We start from the raw sequence: 17,571 nt of genomic DNA, 5'->3' as shown, positions 1-17,571 counted from the left end.
ATGTATTTATGTACACTGTAGCTGTCCTCAGACACATCAGAAGGCATCTGATCCCATTACAGGTGGTTGTGAGCCACCATGTGGTTGCTGGGAATTGAACTTAGAACCTCTGGAGGAGCAGTCAGTGCTCTTAACCACTGAGCCATCTCTCCAGCCCAACTTGCTTATTTTGTATGTGTGTATGTGTATTTGTGTGTATGTGTAGGTAAAGTCCAAAAGACAACCTTTGGTTTTATTCCTCAGGTACTATTCATTTATTGTTTTAATTAATTATTTTTAAATTGTGTATTTTGCTTGCATGTATGTAAGTTCCTGGCACCCTAAAAGTCAGGGAGAGGGCACTGGCTCCCTTAGAATTTGGAGTTAGAGATGGTTGTAAACTGCCACATGGGTGCTGGGAATAGAACCCCCATCCTTTGGAAGAGTGGTAAGTGCTCTAAACTGCTGAGCTATCTCTTTGATTCCCTCACTTCTTTTTTTTTTCTTTTTTTTTTCGGAGCTGGGGACCGAACCCAGGGCAGTGCTCTACCGCTGAGCTGAATCTCCAACCCCCCCTCACTTCTTTAGAGACAATGTCTTCTATGTCCCAGACTGACCTTAAACTGCATAGACAAGGATGACTTTGAGATCCTGATTCTTCTAAATGTTTAGACTATAGGCATGTACCATAAAGCCTGGTGTATGTGATGTTGGGGATCAGACCAGGGCCTTGTGCATACTAAGCAAGTAGTCCATCAGCTGAGCTACATTCCCAGCCCTGTCTTCATTAAGGAAAAAACGATTTCCTTATATGTATAAACGTGTGCCACATGTACGCCTGGCTTCTGACGGGGTCAGAGGACGGTATCAGCTTCTCTGGGAATGGAGTTCTAGAGAGTTTGTAAAACCCTGGGTGCTAGGAACTGAGCAACAAATGCTTTTGACCACTGAAACATCTCTCCAGCTCCCTGTACCCATCTTCTAAAAATACTCCACTGCCATTCCTAAACTAGTCACAAGATGCACTTAACCGCAAGACAAACCCACTGCATGTTTTAAGTTGATCTAATTCTTATTTGTATTTCTATTTCCCCTCTATACAAACAGAAGCCAGAATTTCCCTTTTCCTCTCCTTTTTTTTTTTTTTCTTTTTTAAGAAAAAAGGATTTTGAAACAGGATTCCACTGGGCTGCCAAGACTGACAGGGATCAACAATGTCCTTAGTTGCAAAATGAAAGGGATTTCAAGAAAGGAAGAGAGACGATGCGGAGTGGAGGAAGCATCACATAGAAAGAAAATTTAGATGGGGTGTGGGGTGGGGTGTAGTGGGGTCGTGGTTAAGCTTCTCAATTACACAGTAGTACACACCTGCAACTTTAGTACTCTGGAGGCTGAGGCAGTAGGATCATAAACTTGAAGCCAGCCTCGGCTACAAAGTGTGTGTCTCTGTGTGTGATGGGAGTCGAGGTAAAAAAAAAAAAAAAAAAACCAAAACTTTTTAAAGGAAACATGTTTGAAAGAATCCTTTCTATCAGTAAAAAAAAAAAAAAAAAAAAAAAAAAAATGTACTCTTGTGGTTTTGGAGTCCAGCCAATAGTTGACTTTTGAATGTGGGAAGGCATGACTACATCATAGTGGACACAAGGTGAGAGCAAGGGTAGGGAGGAAGAAGGCTTAGGGTCATTTTGTTTACAGGCAGTTTGCTCTTGTGTGTTCAAAGATCACCGAACAGAAATCTTTTGCTGAGTTAGCTGTAGGTGGTGGCTTATGAAGAAAAGTGGTAAACATCAATGAATTGTCCTGGATGACTTTAAATCTCACTTTAAAGGGTGTGTTGTAGCTCTCGCGCGTGGTTCAGTCCAGTGTCCCATGCCTAAAATTAACAATTGAATAGATTGAACAGGATGGAGAGGGAAGGATCACTACAAATCACCGAGAATCCACTGCAGGAATACAGAAACCAGGGGCCTCCACTCGACTCTTTTCAGGTTTTCAGGCGGTCAGTGAGGTATGAAAGTTCCAAACCACGCTCTCGGTCTCTAGGGAGACCTCAGACCAGCCACTTCCGGATTAGTCCCCACCCACAGAGAGTACTTCCGGTCTCCAACGCTAGAAGTTGCTGAAAGGAAAGGTTGCGTCTCAAGAACATAAATGGTCCTCGGAAGTTCCTGGCTAGGACAGAGACAGATCCAGGGTACAGCAGCCCCTTAATTTCGTGACATCTTGCACCGCGCGCCATTATCCTTACGAAGATTTTTAGGACCCGCCTCAGGTTACGTCACTTCCGGTCACTGGCGGTTGGCCAAGTCCGGACATGATGTCAGTTCCACTTGGATCCGGGGGAAATCGAGGCTGGTCATCGGGGTTCCTCATTTAACAACCGGGGATGCACTGGAGCTGTGAAGGTGTAGTGTTTTAAATAGAGTTGGGAATTTGGCAACTGAAAAATGCAAGTCGTCCAGTTAAATTTAGACTTCCCACAACGTAATTTTTAGTTACAAATAATCCAAAATATACTGGTCATAGTTACAAAAATTTACTTATCCGAAATTCAAATCTTACCAAATGCCCTGTATTTTATCTGGTAATTTTGGCCTATAACAGTTTTTTGTTTTTGTTTCTTTTTGTCCTGAATTCTATTGGGGACCTTCTAGGCTTTTGCCCCACTGTGAAATAGATACAGTGTTCACTGAGGGCTGAGAATTATGTTTTAGATGCTAAGATGTGTTCCTGGGGGAATCCCATCCATGAAAACTGAACATGTTTGCAGGTGTCCCATGGCAGTGCCTTGCGTATTCCTTTCCACAGTAGTTTTGGGGAATGCTAGCAGGGAACTACAAGGTTAAATGTGCAGGTCTGGGAGGTGCTACATTATTTAGGAGCAGGATAAACTGTTACCTGGAGTTTTCCCTGTTAAATTGTACAGAGAATCAGAAAGCCCGAGGTGTCAGGAAAAGAAGAGCATCAGTCTTCCAGCACTGTGGAGAATTGGATGACTTTATGATGCTAGGGATGAATTCTCCCACAGAACTACACGTTCAAGTTCCCCGAGAGTTAGGCTTTGTTGCTTCCCACTCCTCATCTTGCAAAAGAGCTGTTTGAGAAAAGATATACTACACACTTTAAAAAAGCTAGACCCGGGGTTGGGGATTTAGCTCAGTGGTAGAGCGCTTGCCTAGGAAGTGCAAGGCCCTGGGTTCGGTCCCCAGCTCCGAAAAAAAGAACCAAAAAAAAAAAAAAAAAAAAAAAAAAAGCTAGACCCCCCAATCCCTAGGCTCCACCCCCTTCCCTCCATGCTTACAGATACAGTTGTCTTTCGACCTTTTTAAGGGCTTGGATGTAGCTTAGTGGGAGAGTGCATTTTTGTTACACGGACAACCCCGGGTTCACTCTTCAGTACCCTCCTGTCCCTACATTTAGATACCTTTTTACAGAGAAGTCCTTTATTATTTTTGTAGCTTCCTGACCTTTACCCCAAGACCTTTCTGTTTTCCACTCTGCCCATTGGGGAAAATGATTGGGCATCATTACCGGAACCTGGCCTTTGCCTGCTCTAACACTGGGCTGGTTTTTTTTTTTCTGTGAGTGGTGTAACTTGGGACTTGTTTTGCTGTCATGGAGCCAGAAAGGGGTGTTCCTGGCAAGGCTGATCATGACCAACTGTGTGGGTACAAGGGTGTCCTTTTGCATATAACCTTGGGACTTGCCAAAGGTCTCACCTTGAGGCAGATCTTGTAGCTACTCTTGATTTGTGCCGGGACCACTTGCTGAATTAGCCTGAGTAGGCCTTGTGCACTGATAAATCTGCAGCCTTTCCACGTGGACCCAGCATTGCCAGACTAGTCTTAAGGGCTAACGGGATAGAGCAGGCTAGAGGTCAATGGACTTGGGGTCAGCTGGCTAGACAACCAATGGCCTTTTTTTTTTTTTTTTTTTTTTTTTGGCAGTAAAAGTGGTAAAGCATAAATGTCAGAAAGGGGCACTGCCGTGTTGTAAGGGCTTTGAAAGTACAGGATGTGGAAAAGAATGGTACAGGAGCCCACTGGTAGGAATGGCTTCCTTCGTGAATGATTAACTCCCAGGCAAAGCAGGTGACCTAGGAGAAGGGTCTACTTAACAGGAACTTTGGACTTGGGGCAGAAGACTGGTGTGTGGCCTACAGAAGAGGACGTGCGTGGCTGGGCATCAGGGCCGGGCTTTCAGGACTGGTATAAGATCAGGCTTGCTACAGGCTTCATGAGTTCTTCAGTTTTCATTTCAGGTTATGGAGCCCACCAGTCCTGAGCCCTCAGAGGGGTGGCTGCGATGGTGGGGTTCTGTCTGTGGTCTCACTCCTTCTTTTCCCTTTCTAGGCAGCTATGGATGCAAGGCTGTGCTGAGAGAAGCGGGGCATGGCTGCAGCCCTACAGGTCTTGCCCTGTCTCCTCCGAGCCCCGTCACGGCCATTCCTCTGGGGGCCCCCGGTGGCCCGGATGACCAGTGGTATGGCCTTGGCAGAACAGGCACGGCAGCTGTTTGATAGCGCTGTGGGTGCTGTGCAGCCAGGCCCCATGCTGCAGAGGACACTGTCCTTGGATCCTAGTGGCAAACAACTGAAGGTGAGGGACCGGACCTTTCAGCTACAAGAAAACCTCTACCTAGTGGGCTTCGGCAAGGCCGTACTGGGTATGGCTGCTGCAGCTGATGAGCTACTGGGCCAGCATCTTGTGCAGGGTGTTATCAGCGTACCCAAGGGGATCCGAGCTGCCGTGGAGCTTGCCGGAAAGCAGTAAGAATCTATGGGGACAGGGAATGCCCTCTACTGTCCTTTGGAGGAAAACCTCCCTTCCTCTTGACCTCCCTATCTCCTGGGTCTGGCCTGGTTTCAAAGTAGGTATCAGTGGGCCACTTTCACCTATGCAGCTGCAGCTGAGAAGTCAGGTGGGAGGAGAGGAGCCCACCCCATCTCTTCTCCCTTGTTTGCCCCCTTCTCAGAGAGATGCTGCTGAAGCCACACAGCCACATCCAGGTGTTTGAGGGCGCCGAGGACAACTTACCGGATCGGGATGCACTTCGGGCCGCTCAGGCCATCCAGCAGCTGGCAGAGAGGCTCACTGCCGACGACCTGCTGCTTGTGCTCATCTCAGGTGTGGCTCATCTCAGGGGACAGCTGACAGGGATGTCCCCGTGCCGGGTGGTCACAGGGTGAAGTCGGGACCAAGGGAGACACTGAGGAACCTGGAGGGTACCTTGTGGGTAGTGTCGGGTCAGTCATCCATCCTCAGCTGTAAGTTTGCCCTCCCGAACATTCTGTAGTGGTGAAGGCACAGCCGGGTACTTAACACTAAACTACATCAGAACCTTTGGAGAACATTGCTGTCTGGAAGAGTATCACTCAGGCTCCCGAAGCTGGTTTCCAGCCCCCACTCAACTCTCTCCTTGTGTATCTGCTGTTTTTTCTTGTTCTTCCTTAGCTTTAAATTTTAAATTTATTTATTTATTTATTTGTTTGTTTATTTTGTGGTACTGGGGATTGAGTTCAGAGCTTCACACAGGTTAGGCAAGCATATCCCAGCCCTTCTGGGATCTGGTGGACCCTAGGTAGGGGGCACAACTTCACTCTGTGTCCACAAGGGGGCACTGCAACCCCACCTTCTTAGACCACTTCCCTTGTGGCCTGTCTGGTTCTCTGTGAAGGGCTGTCTCCTCTCCCTGACACCCTCACTGACTCTGCAGGTGGGGGCTCAGCCCTGCTGCCCGCTCCTATCCCACCTGTCACACTAGAGGAGAAACAGACGCTCACCAAGCTGCTGGCGGCCCGAGGAGCCACAATCCAGGAGCTGAACACGATCCGCAAGGCCCTGTCCCAGCTGAAGGGTGGAGGGCTGGCTCAGGCCGCCTACCCTGCTCAGGTGCTCTAATCACTTCTTCAGTCAGCCCTGTGTTCCCAACATGTGAGGGGGAGATGAGAGCTTATCTTAGAACGTAGGAATTGGCAGGGGCCTCGTCTGGAAAGTCCTGGGAGGAAGCTGAAAGGGGGTAAGAGGGAGGCTCCCTGGTTAGGTGTTCTGCCAGCCCACCTGAAAGTGGCAGGAAGTGGGTAGATGTGGGCACGGAAGCATGCCAGGTGCTGTATACCCAGGGTCAGTTTGTCCTTTAGGGCCCTGGGACATGGAGGTGCGACTCTGAACCTCATTCTGTGGCCTTTGTCTAGGTGGTAAGCCTCATCTTGTCAGATGTGATCGGGGACCCTTTGGAGGTGATTGCCAGTGGCCCTACAGTGGCCAGCACCCACAGTGTGCAAGATTGCCTGCATATTCTTAATCACTATGGTCTCCGTGCTGCTCTGCCACGCTCTGTGAAGACCGTGCTCTCTCGGGCTGACTCTGATCCCCACGGACCACATACCTGTGGTCACGTCCTCAATGTGATCATCGGCTCTAATTCTCTGGCCCTGGCCGAGGCTCAGCGGCAAGCTGAGGTCCTGGGCTACCACGCCATGGTGTTGAGCACAGCCATGCAGGGTGATGTAAGACGTGTGGCTCAGTTCTATGGGCTGCTAGCCCGGGTGGCTGCAGCCTGCCTCACTTCATCCACAGCTGAGCGTCCCTTGGAGGAGGAGGCAAAACTCCATCAGCTGGCAGCTGAGCTCCAGCTCCCGGACCTGCAGCTGGAGGAGGCTCTGGAAGCTGTGGCAAAGGCTAAAGGGCCAGTCTGCCTCCTGGCTGGCGGGGAGCCCACCGTGCAGCTGCAGGGATCTGGCAAGGGCGGTCGGAACCAAGAACTGGCCCTGCGTGTGGGAGCAGAGCTGGGAAAGCAGCCACTGGGGCCTGTTGATGTGCTGTTCTTGAGTGGAGGCACTGATGGGCAGGACGGGCCTACAAAGGTGGCCGGGGCCTGGGTCATGTCTGACCTTGTTAGCCAGGCTTCTGCTGAAAACCTGGATTTTGCCACCTTCCTCGACAACAATGACTCGTACACGTTCTTTTGCAGCTTCCAGGGTGGAACACATTTGCTGCATACAGGGTTGACGGGAACCAATGTCATGGATGTCCACCTCCTGGTTTTTCATCCTCAGTGATGGCATAGCTCACAGTCTGAGAGTTTATAAGAGGCCTTCAAGGGCAGGGTCTGGTAGGAAGACAGAGGACTGATTCCCAGGGCCCATTGTGCTTTAGGAAGCCCTCCTCTGTTGCTCCACCCACCTCCCACAGATCTACTCCATGTTTGTTCCCCCAACTAGATTAGAAGATGGGGGTTCCTTTACACCCCTCTTTTCTGTCATGTCAGCAGGAAGCTTCTGGGCCAGTTCACAGTTCTGCCCATGCCCTCAGCCTGTTTCTTCCATGGCGCAAAGGTAGGGAGACTGAAAATAAAGAGGACCATGTTGTGGGAATCTCAGTTCATCTTCCCTCAGTGCCTCTTCTGTAACACAGACCTTCGGGGGCTGCTGGGGCACGTGACGTGGTCCTAGCATTGGTGCCAGCACCTTGCAGAGTTTCTCACGCTGTTACGGGAGTCTGTGACGATTGAATCTGGCGTCTGGCAGCCTCATGTGGGTGAGCAGGACAGGCTTATCGTCGCCTGCTTAACCATGACTCCCTGTGGCAACCTGGTCATGGTGTCTCCTCTCCGGCTGTAGCCTGGCTGGGTGGAAAGGATCTACTTGCCACCAAGGATCTTCCTTCTGTATTTGGACCACTCTTTGCTTTCCCCCTTACCCCCTGGTTATCAAGGGTCTTCTTCAGGCTGCAGGGCATTGAACTTGCTCTCCTGTGTCCCCTTTTCCCAGGCTAAACATGCCACGTTCCAGGGCCGCTCCTCTGGGCCCTGGTGCCAGCATTTCAGTGAGTGTCTCGAGCACTAGAATGGTAGGTCAGAGCGCTGAAGGAGCTCAGCAGTCCCTCAGCCCATCCTGTCATAGCTGGCAGAGGTGAGTCACTTGGCTTGGCCTGCAGCCACTGGCCTGGTTTGCCTTGTGCCCTCTTGTTCCACATCAGAGCCCTCTGTTGGCTACCCTCACCGTGCGCCACGGCTCCAATCCCTATATGAGCGAGCAATAGTATCACATAGGAATAAAAAGCCATAGAGAACAGTGAGGACTGGGGCGGTCCCTGAGGGTGCGCAGGCCTCTAGGTCAGAGCTGATGTGTCCTGGGAAGGGCCTCCTTCTCCACTGGGCCCTGGACAGTCTGGCTAGCAGTTGGGCCCCATGGTTTGCAGACCTGGCTCCTGTGTGTTCCCCAGATTGAGAAGGAGGTAAGCAAGGTAAGCCAGCTCTGAGGACCAGATAGGTTTAGGGAAGTGGAGTGGTGAGTACCATTTTCTTTCCTTCTGTTCCGTGCAGAGGGTCAGTGTCTCAGAGGATTTTCTCTTTACACTGGTGTTCTGGAATCCTGTAGGAGTTGCTGTCCCTGTGTCCTTGACCTCGGGAATGTATTCCTACTGGACGTTGAGCTGCAGGTGAGAACTTCAAGAGAGGAGCTTTTCAGTCACATCGATGTCTCTGTGTGGTGACCATGTGAGCCCTGGACACTGGTGTCACAATACATCCGTAGTGTACCCATGGGTGCTTTTCAGAGTAGGGCTGCTTTTGGGGACTGCTGCCACCATTGCCTGCTGAGGGCTGTGCATATAGGCAGAGTCTTGATGGAAGCTCCCCTTATCTGACTTGGTCCCTTTCCCGTAACCATGCTTTCAGAGTCTGGGGGCCAGGGTCTGAATTGGGCCCCATTAGAGCAAACGGTTTGTGGGCTTAGTCTACTGTATTTGCTCACCTATATATTGGTCGGTCTAGATGATAAAAATATGCAAATTCCTTACGGTTAGAGCTCAATAGGACTTTTTTTTCTCCATCAATATCAATTATGTAGCCAGGCCTGGTGTGCAGGCCTATGATCCTAGGTACTTGAGAGGCTGGAGGACTGAGAGTTGGTGGCTAGCCTGAGCTACAGAGGGAAAGACAGCCTAGGCAATCAAGAGAGATCCCATTTTAAAGAGCCTTAAAAAGGGCTGGGCAGTGGTGGCACAAGCCTTTAATCCCAGCACTTGGAAGGCAGAAACAAGCAGATTTCTGAGAGTTTGAAGCCAGCCTCGTCTACAGAGTGAGTTCTGGGACATCCAGTGCTACACAGAGAGAAACCCTGTCTCACCAACAACCACGACGACGACGGCAACAGCAGGACTGGGAATGTGGTCAATGAGACTACTATAGCATGTACGAAGCCCTGAGTTTAGTTCCCCGCACTGAAAAATAAAATGAACGAATGGCTAAATGCACGTCCTACTAATTATGGGTTATTAAGGACCGCCCTCCTTTGGCTCTTAGCTGCCGTTTCTCCAACTCAGGTTTTTCCTGCCCAAACCCTTTATCTCATGTGCTAATAACTGTCCATGGCTAGAGGATTTTGCCACAGGGTGCCCAGCCCTCCTTCGCATTAAAGCCTCCTCACTCTGCACGTGGCTGTGGGTCTGGAGAGCCTTGTGGGTCAGCTTATCTAAACCCATTTGTCCTACAGCTGGAGAATTCCAGAAGATGGTTTATTAGGGAGTGTGGAACAAGTCAGTGTGTAGGGTATGTGTTCACTGCAGCCTCCAACCAGTCACCATGCAGACCTCCACACTGCTTTGCTCCATCCCAAGGTGTAGGCGGTTTGCTGTAGTTAGAATTTTGTGCACATTGGGGAACATGGTGGGCAAGGAGACCTTAAAGGCTGTCAGAGGCAGGATAGCAAAGGGCTCCTCCCTCCCTCCTCCCCTTCCTTCCTCTCACTCCTCCCTCCTCTCCTTTCTCCCTCCTCTTCTCCCTCCCTCCCCCTCTTTTCTTTCTCTCCCCCCTCTTCTGCCTCCCTCCCTCTCCTCCCTCCCCCCCTCTTCTCCCTCCCTTTTTCCTCCTCCCTCCCTCCCTCCCTCCTGTTCTCACCTTTGCAAGTTCCTATGGCCTCAGCCCTATAGCCTTTGCTTCATTTAAGCATTGGCAACTCTGTTCTATTTTTATTTATTGATTTATTGAGACAGAGTTACTATATAGCCCTGGCTGGCTTTCTTTTTTTTTTTTTTTTTTTTTTTTGAGCTGGGGACCGAACCCAGGGCCTTGCGCTTCCTGGGTAAGCGCTCTACCACTGAGCTAAATCCCCAGCCCCCTGGCTGGCTTTCAATTCAAAGAGGTCTATCTGCTTCTGTCTCTCACATACTGGGACTAAAGGTGTCCCTCCCACTCCCCCACAACCCGGTTCATTGGCAACTTTTCAGATGCCCACTTTGGAATCAAGATGAAAGCCCTGGTTCAAATATCCTTGGGAATAAATGAACCTCTCTGTCCCTGGGAATGTCCTCAGTGCCTTGAGGATATGGGAGTTAGACTGATAGACAGTGTAACCATTAGCCAGAATAGGGAGTCTGTGGTCCTGCAAAATCTCCTTAGAGTGGCACTTAAGTGGCCTAGAAGGCACATTGCAGTGGGAGTTGGGTCCTAGGTCCCCGTCCTGTCTTGTTACCTGCCTTTCCTCCTCCTCCTGATATTGACAGTGTCTGTGTCCTGCTCAGCTCTGGTGGGCTGGGGTTATCAGCTCTTTGAGAAAGCTTCATGGAAGCTCAGTGAGAGAAGGAAAAAAACAGGGCTATCGGAAGGGACTGGAGAGACAGCTGCTCTTCCAGAGGACCTGAGCTCAGTTCCCAGCCCCAGCACAGCAGTTCATAACTATCTAATTACAGTTCCAGGGATCTAGCACTCTCTTCTGGTCTCTGTGAGCACCAGGCACATAATACATGCATGCATACATACATACATACATACATGTAGGCAAACCACTTATACACACAAAAAATGAAGTCTTTAGAAATAAACGGGGGTGGGGGGGCTGGAGAGATGGTTCAGTGGTTAAGAGGTCTTACTCTTCTAGAGATCCTGAGTTCAATTCCCAGCAACCACATGGTGGCTCACAACCATCTGTAATGAGATCTGATGCCCTCTTCTGGTGGGTCTGAAGACAGCTACAGTGTACTTATAATAAATAAATAAATAAATAAATAAATAAATAAATAAATAAATACATCTTAAAAGAAATAGATAAAATATTTTTAAAATCCCAGCTATTAGTATCTTCCAGAGATAACTGTAAAGAGATCTCAGTTTAGAGAGGCAGGATGAGAGCCAGCAGGACACCGGTGTTCATGGCCAGAAGCCAAGCTGCCTGCCACCTATGTCCTTCTGATATTAGAATGGCATTAGCTGTTTTGTTTTGTCTTTTAAAGATAGTCTTTCATATAGCCCAGGTTGGCCTCCAACTTGAGATGTAGCCAATGATGACTTTGAATTTCTCCATCCCCCCTTTATCTCATGAGTACTAGGGATACAGATGTGTGCCTTCATCACAGTTTTTGGTGGTGTTGGGGATCAAACCCAGGGCCTTGTGTATGATAACTGAGTACCAACTGAGTTCCGTCCTGAGTCCCTCCTCCTTACTGTATATGAGTCTGAGAGTATCTGTCACTGAGCTACTCCTTCAGTTAAGGATTTGATCTATGGGGGGTTCAGGGCCTGGGGAGGGGGGGACTAGCTGGAGCTAGAGTTAACTGCCTCTGTTTAGCAGCAAGATGGTCCCCTAATGTTTTTTTTGGGGGGGGAGGCAAGAAAGCCTGTCTCTCTCTGAGTTTGGCTCAAATATGAGGAACATAGGGCCAGATTAAGGAGGGGACGACTGACCTGGTCCCAGGCTGGGTTAGAGGATTTGGAGTATCCTAGGGGAGGAATGGGTTGTGTCCAGATGCCCAATGACTTAGATAGACATCCGTGTGATATAGAGCTGTATTGAGCCATCGAAGCCTGGGACGGATAGTTTTCTCTGAGAGGCAGGAATGCCTAAGAAGCCCCCTAGGTGACCAGTGGTGCCAATCCTGAGGCTTGGCTTGCCCTCCTTCCCTGGCCTCAGGCTAGTCTGTAGTAGCTGGAGGGTGTGGGCAGAAAGGTGACTATTTGGGTCTGTAGTAGCTCTACCAGCTCCGTCTGGGAGTACAAGGAACAGGGTTAGGATCAGTGTTGGCAGCGGTTGCTCTACTAAAATGAAGTTTCTCCAAAGGTGAGGGAGAATTGGCCTCTGTAAATGTGTACCCTAGATCCTCAGTCCTTAGGCCATCACCCTTAGTAACTACAACTCAAGGGATCATAGCCACTTTCATGACCTACTCCTGGCACTAGAGCTGGAGGATCTGTCCTACCCCAAAACTGGCAGCCTGAGCGTGCACCCCATTGGGAAGGTCTCCAGTGGGTCACTACGCTCCTGGCCTTTTCTGGCTCTCTTGCAACCAGCAGAGCTCTTGGGACTATGAGCTTTTCAGGCTTGGTCCCAGCCAGAGCCAGCCCTGCCTCCAGCTCAGCTGAGAGGGGCCAGGTGGCTCCACTCCCATCCCTTTCACTGCACTCACCACCCAGCATCTTCTGATGGTTCCAGGTCGTCCCAGAAAGTGCACTTGTAGATTCTCTCAAGAGTCTGGGTTCTCTCTCTACCTCCTTTCCACCTCCTCACCTTCCCTCTCCTGTAGAGCCTGGATACCTCTCTGTTCCTCCCAGTTCCAGGGAGCCTTCCAGGAATATCTGTCCCCTGGACTTATCTGTTCCCTGGACTCAAATGCCAGGAATACTGTCCTAGGCACTGGATCTGGGCGGGAGCTGGTCAAAGACCAGCAGAGAAGGGAACCATGCCCCATCTTCAGTGGCTTTGTGAGTCTCCGGGTCGGTAGCTTGGAGGAAACCCAGGAGCTGGTGGTAGGGGAGAGAGCTCTGCCCCGCCTCCTCCACCTGGGCAGTAGGAACGCCCCAGCCCCAGTACAAGCAGAGCTACAACAACACCCCCTCCCCGCCCCCGAACAGGCACTTGTGAGGGTCACAATGCGGTCAGTGTGGCTAATGCCCCCTGGCAGTCTCCTAGCCGCAGCCTAACTAGAGGCAGGGAGGACTGGGCGTAGACTCAAACCTTCAAGGGTGGGCTGGTCCGGTGTCCCAGACTCCTTCTTCACTCTGTCGGATCTCCCGGGGGTGGGGTGTCTCCCTCAGCCGTGGGCCATCAGCATTTGGTGGGGACCAGGGCAGGTACAGCCTGCCAGCTCCCGGTTATCCATTTCCCTCCACCCTGCTCTTGCTGACCAGTAGGGCACCTGCGGCTAGCACTCTCCTGCCTCCGTTGTCCTGGGCAGAGAAGTGATGTGGCCTGAGCTGCCCACTGTCCCCACCTGTCCGCCCCCAGGGCTTCGGCTGCCCCGTGCGTGTGTCCCCGAACCCCCAGCTTACCTCAGTGGCGCTGTCTCCTCACCAGAGGCACTGCAGTGTGGGAACTGTCCCGAGGAGCCGGTTCTCAGCTGAAACAAAGAGGTGGGGGAGAGAGAGAGGGGGGCAGCGGGAGGGAGAGAGGGTGAGTGAGCAGGCGAGGACTGAGGAGTGGAGGCTGGAGGGGGAAGAGAGAAGGGAGAGGGTGAGGAAAGAGGGGAGGACAACGAGCTGCCACTGTCCCTGCGGAGAGAAAGCCCGACTCCCTGAACTGGAGGGACAAGAAAGGAGGGAAGAGGAAATGGGGAGGGGGCCAAGCCGAGATGAGAGAGGGGCGGGGAGCAAGGACCGGGTGAGGGGATTGGGGCAAGTGAGGGGATGTGGGCAGAAGAGGGAACATTGGGGGAGGAAGGGCTGCAGGGAGCGGAGGGGTCCCACCCCGTCCCATGCCAGGTTCTGATCTGAGACTTGAATGTGTACAATGCTATGCAAGAAAGGGGGTGGGGTGGGGGGTGGCTGGGAGAGGGACCTGTCAGGCAAAGGATAAGGGTTGGTGGGCTGGCTTGGGAGGCCAGGACCAGCCACAAAGGCAAGAGAACAAAGGTGTCTGAGGGGAGGAGTGGGACCCCTGCTGACCGCAGGTGCACCGGCTCTGAGCACACAGAGGAGTGTCCTGAATCCACTGCAGGCTCGAAGGTGCCGTCAAGGCTAGAGTGGCCAGGGGCTGGGGGAATAGGCAGGGTTCCCTTTCCTTGAGAGCCCTGAACACCCTAACCCACACTCCACGATTGGCCACACATCTGAATCCCTGTACCACTGCCTTTGATGGGGAGTGGGAGGAGACAGTTAATGGGGGGGGTGTCGTCACAGGGGCTCCAACGGAGGAGAGGACGGTGGGCATATGGGGGAAGCAGAGTGGTGGGGACCCAAGCAGGGAAAGAGGCAGTAAGAAGTGGAGGCAGAGCATTAGCTCCCAGACCTTCTGCACCAGTGCTTCCTGGGATGCCTGGTGCAGAACGGTGAACTGATGGTCCTCGCTGTGATCCTCTTGCTGCTGTGACAGGCAAGGGCTCTTACTGCCTGGGGAAGTTGCCTTGGCTGCTTGAGCATTTGCTAGTGCAGGGGGAGGAAGGAGAGGTGCCTGGGTAGCAACCAGGAGTGGGCAAGTCTCTCCTCTGAGGCGCTGAAGTCCAGAAGCTCCAGCTGCCCTTCCTCTCATACATGCCCACCAAAGAAAACTGGCTTCTAGTCCACCCTGAGGTTCTTCATAGTCAGTTTTTGGAGGGAGGGAACAGGACATGGTCTTGTGTAGCGTTATGACGGAGCGTTATGGGGAGATTAAGTCCTCCAGCTCCAACCTGCAGGGTCATATCATCTGACTGCTAGGAAAGTCTTCTCCTGGAGCCTGGAGCTCCAACAAAAGAAAGGGCTCTTTTTCCTTCCTCATTACTTCAGTAGCAGCAATAACAGCATTAGGGATGGACTCAGAGTCTTGCGCATGCTAGGCAAGTATGCTACCACTGAACTACATCCCCAGTCCTTGTGCGTGGTATTTGCATGTGTGCGTGTGTGCATGTGTGCAGGGATGCTCTCATCCCATGTCCCCATATGGTCAGGGCTGACTCTGCCAGGTTCTTCAGTGGCTTCCTCACCAGTTTTCTTTTGAGACAGTCTCATTGAACCTCATGTTTTTGACTTGACCAGCAAGTCCTGGGATTTGCACGTCTCTGCCTCCCAGTTCATAGCCACACCTGGCTTTTACTTGGATGCTGGGGATCTGAATTCTGGTCTTCATGCTTGTCCAACAATCGCTTTACCCACTGTCTCCTCCCCATCCTCCTCCCCTCCCCCTCCTCCCCTCCCCTTCCTTTCCCCTCCTTCCCACTGTTGTTATTATTGGAGATAGGAACTTGCTACGTAGCCAGGCTGGCCTGGGAACCCCCATGCAGCCCAGGGTGGACTTGCAATCCCCCAGTTGTAGCCCACACACAGCTATGCCTGCTACTTATTTTACTTTTTCACTTACCAATTATTTTGAACTTTAAGAAATGTTCCCCAGGGTTGGGGATTTAGCTCAGTGATAGCGCGCTTGCCTAGCAAGCGCAAGGCCCTGGGTTCGGTCCCCAGCTCCGAAAAAAAAGAAAAAAAAAAAAAAAAAAAAAAAAAAAAAAAAAAAAAAAAAAAAAAAAGAAATGTTCCCAGAATAAGAATAGTATGAATGTAATACCCGTATATCCTTGGGGGATATATCTTTATTTATCTATCTATCTATCTATCTATCTATCTATCTATCTATCTATCTATCTGAGACAGGGTCACACTCTCTAGTCTGGTCTTTACTGGAACTTGCCATTTAGCTGAGGCTGGCCTTGAACTTGCAGTAATCCTTCTGCCTCAGTTTCTCCAGTGCTGGAGACATACTATAGATGTTATAGACACAAGGCACTGTGTTTAGTTTGTTCAACTATTTTTTTAACTGTTTTGATTTTTTTTATGACATGTATGTCTGTGGACCACGTGTGAGACTGGTATCAACGGAGGTCAGAATAGGGTAATGGATCCCTAGAACTGGAGTTGCAGATGGTTCTGAGCTGTCTTAGGAAGACTTGGGATCAAATCCGAGTCCTTTGCAAGAGCAGCCAGTGTTCTTAACCATTGAGCTATCCCTCCAGCCCTCAACTGTTCTTACTATTCAACGATTATTGGTATTTTGCTCCACTTTCTTTTCTTTATATATTTGCCAATCATGCATCCATCCCCCCCTCCAGTTGCTTACATATCCAATTGCCTACTTTTGGAAGGATGGCTCAATGACTGTCTTCTATTAATCGAGCCGGATTTGTGAAGCTCAGATCATGTTGTGTGGAATGAATGAATGTCTGTATAGGCAGTGAATGAATGAGTGGATGACACCTACTGGAATCCTGAGACCTGGCCGGGATAGGGTGAACAGTGCTGGAGCTGTAGGCCTGGGAGGGAAGTGAGAGAGTGGGAAGGAGGTTTGCCCACCAAAAAGCGAGCATGTGGTATTTGCTGGGTGTGGAGTGGTAGCATATGCTTGCAGAGATGGTGGCAGGCAAGCAGGCAGGCAAGCAGGCAGGCAGAGTGGAGCTGTGAGAGCGAATGGTCATGCCAAGGCACATTTGGGCTCACAAGAGATAGATACTGTCTAACCCTGAGGTGGGAGGGAAGCTGCTGGAGCCCTGCCTGAGCCTCTAACTCTGGGATCCTTTCCACAATTCCATGAAAGATGGGGCAGGCACAGGAGTCACTTGGCTGTTGATCCAGGCTTATATCCTGGGAGGGGGATGGATGGGGACCCTAGCATGTCTTGGTTTTTAGCATGGCTTTTTTTTTTGAGATAAGGCCTTCTTATGTAGCTTAAACTGGCCTGGGTATCCTGAGTACTGGGATTATAGGCATGTACTACCACCATACTTGGCTTCAGGAGTGACATTCTTGTTACAGCTCCAATGTCCCCTTACTTCAGATGGCTGCTTCTGATTCCTAGCCAAAGAAGTTTTGTATTGAAGTCATTAGGATGGGTCAGTGGGAAAGGCATTTGCCATCAAGTTTGACAACCTGTGATTCCTGGGACACATGTAGAGGGAGAAAACCAACTCCTACAACTTGTCTTCTGACATCCCTGCAGGAATGTGTATACACACTCGTGTGCGTGAGTGTGCGTGTGCACGCACGTACACATACACACACACAATAGTAACAACGACAACAACAAAAACAACAGCAACAGCAGCAACAACAGTTTCATATTTAGGAATCACCACTCGAAGAAGATCTAACTTCTTGTGTTCTGATTTTCTCCTGCCTTGCAAGTGAAGCTTGGCTCCTTCCAGAAGCCTCTAGACTTCCTCAGAACATGCTGCTTCACACGTCATTCTTTTGCTAATACACATTGGTTTTTTATCTCTAGCAACCAGGCCTTTGCTCCATCAGCAGCTTAAGTCATTCTTGTTTCCCAGGCTAATCATATAATGGATCGCAAAGATGAATGCTAATTAATGGCTAGCTTGGTCCTGCCTGGACATTGGGTTCCCTTGATGCTCCCTATGCCCAGAATGTCCATAAGCCCAAAGGTCCTGAGCTTGTTGAGGTGGGGGACAACAAAGGGACCCTATTGAAAGAAAAGGCTAGCTCATCACTACTAGCTTGTTGGGGCCAGGGCAAACCTTTGACTTGGGTCTTTGGTGACTTGGTCAGTCCTTTTGTCCAGAGCTGTGCAGGCACACAGGTCCAGAGCTCCCATCCAGGTCCTTCCTGAATTTCACCAGGTGACCCCGGGAAGGTCCATTACCTCTGTGTGCACCCTCATCAAACCCCAGGAGATACAGG

At 50.5% G+C, this 17,571-nt stretch overlaps 2 protein-coding genes across 10 annotated transcripts in view; one reads left to right on the top strand and one right to left on the bottom strand.

Moving 5' to 3' along the window:
- Rpl29 (ribosomal protein L29) overlaps positions 1-17,571 on the bottom strand; it is an 893,235-nt gene that overhangs the window by 266,248 nt on the left and 609,416 nt on the right. The window lies entirely within an intron of this gene.
- On the top strand, positions 2,027-7,359 carry Glyctk (glycerate kinase). Of its 8 annotated transcripts, none has more exons than XM_063266142.1 (5): positions 2,027-2,173; positions 4,332-4,747; positions 4,954-5,105; positions 5,743-5,870; positions 6,173-7,359. In XM_063266142.1, exons 2-5 carry the CDS (start codon positions 4,371-4,373, stop codon positions 7,037-7,039), a joined length of 1,524 nt encoding a protein of 507 aa, XP_063122212.1. In that variant the 5' UTR covers positions 2,027-2,173; positions 4,332-4,370; the 3' UTR covers positions 7,040-7,359. The 8 variants fall into 8 exon arrangements, with proteins under 8 accessions (XP_063122212.1, XP_006243919.1, XP_063122213.1 ...); XM_006243857.5 differs by having other exon boundaries at positions 2,028-2,173; positions 5,695-5,870; XM_063266143.1 differs by lacking the exon at positions 2,027-2,173 and adding an exon at positions 2,219-2,386.

This window comes from Rattus norvegicus, chromosome 8 (assembly GCF_036323735.1).
Source record: "Rattus norvegicus strain BN/NHsdMcwi chromosome 8, GRCr8, whole genome shotgun sequence".
NCBI lineage: Eukaryota > Metazoa > Chordata > Mammalia > Rodentia > Muridae > Rattus > Rattus norvegicus.
The sequence above is the reverse complement of the archived record's forward strand: the minus strand, read 5'-3'. Positions and strand labels throughout refer to the sequence as shown.

What these genes read in the sequence shown, in the direction of transcription:
- Glyctk (XM_006243857.5), top strand. Translation starts at nt 4,371, where the DNA reads ATGGCTGCAGCCCTACAGGTCTTGCCCTGTCTCCTCCGAGCCCCGTCA. An exon ending in GTGGAGCTTGCCGGAAAGCA is followed by an intron (nt 4,748 to 4,953) that starts GTAAGAATCTAT and finishes CCCCCTTCTCAG; the next exon opens with AGAGATGCTGCTGAAGCCAC. An exon ending in GCTGCTTGTGCTCATCTCAG is followed by an intron (nt 5,106 to 5,694) that starts GTGTGGCTCATC and finishes CTGACTCTGCAG; the next exon opens with GTGGGGGCTCAGCCCTGCTG.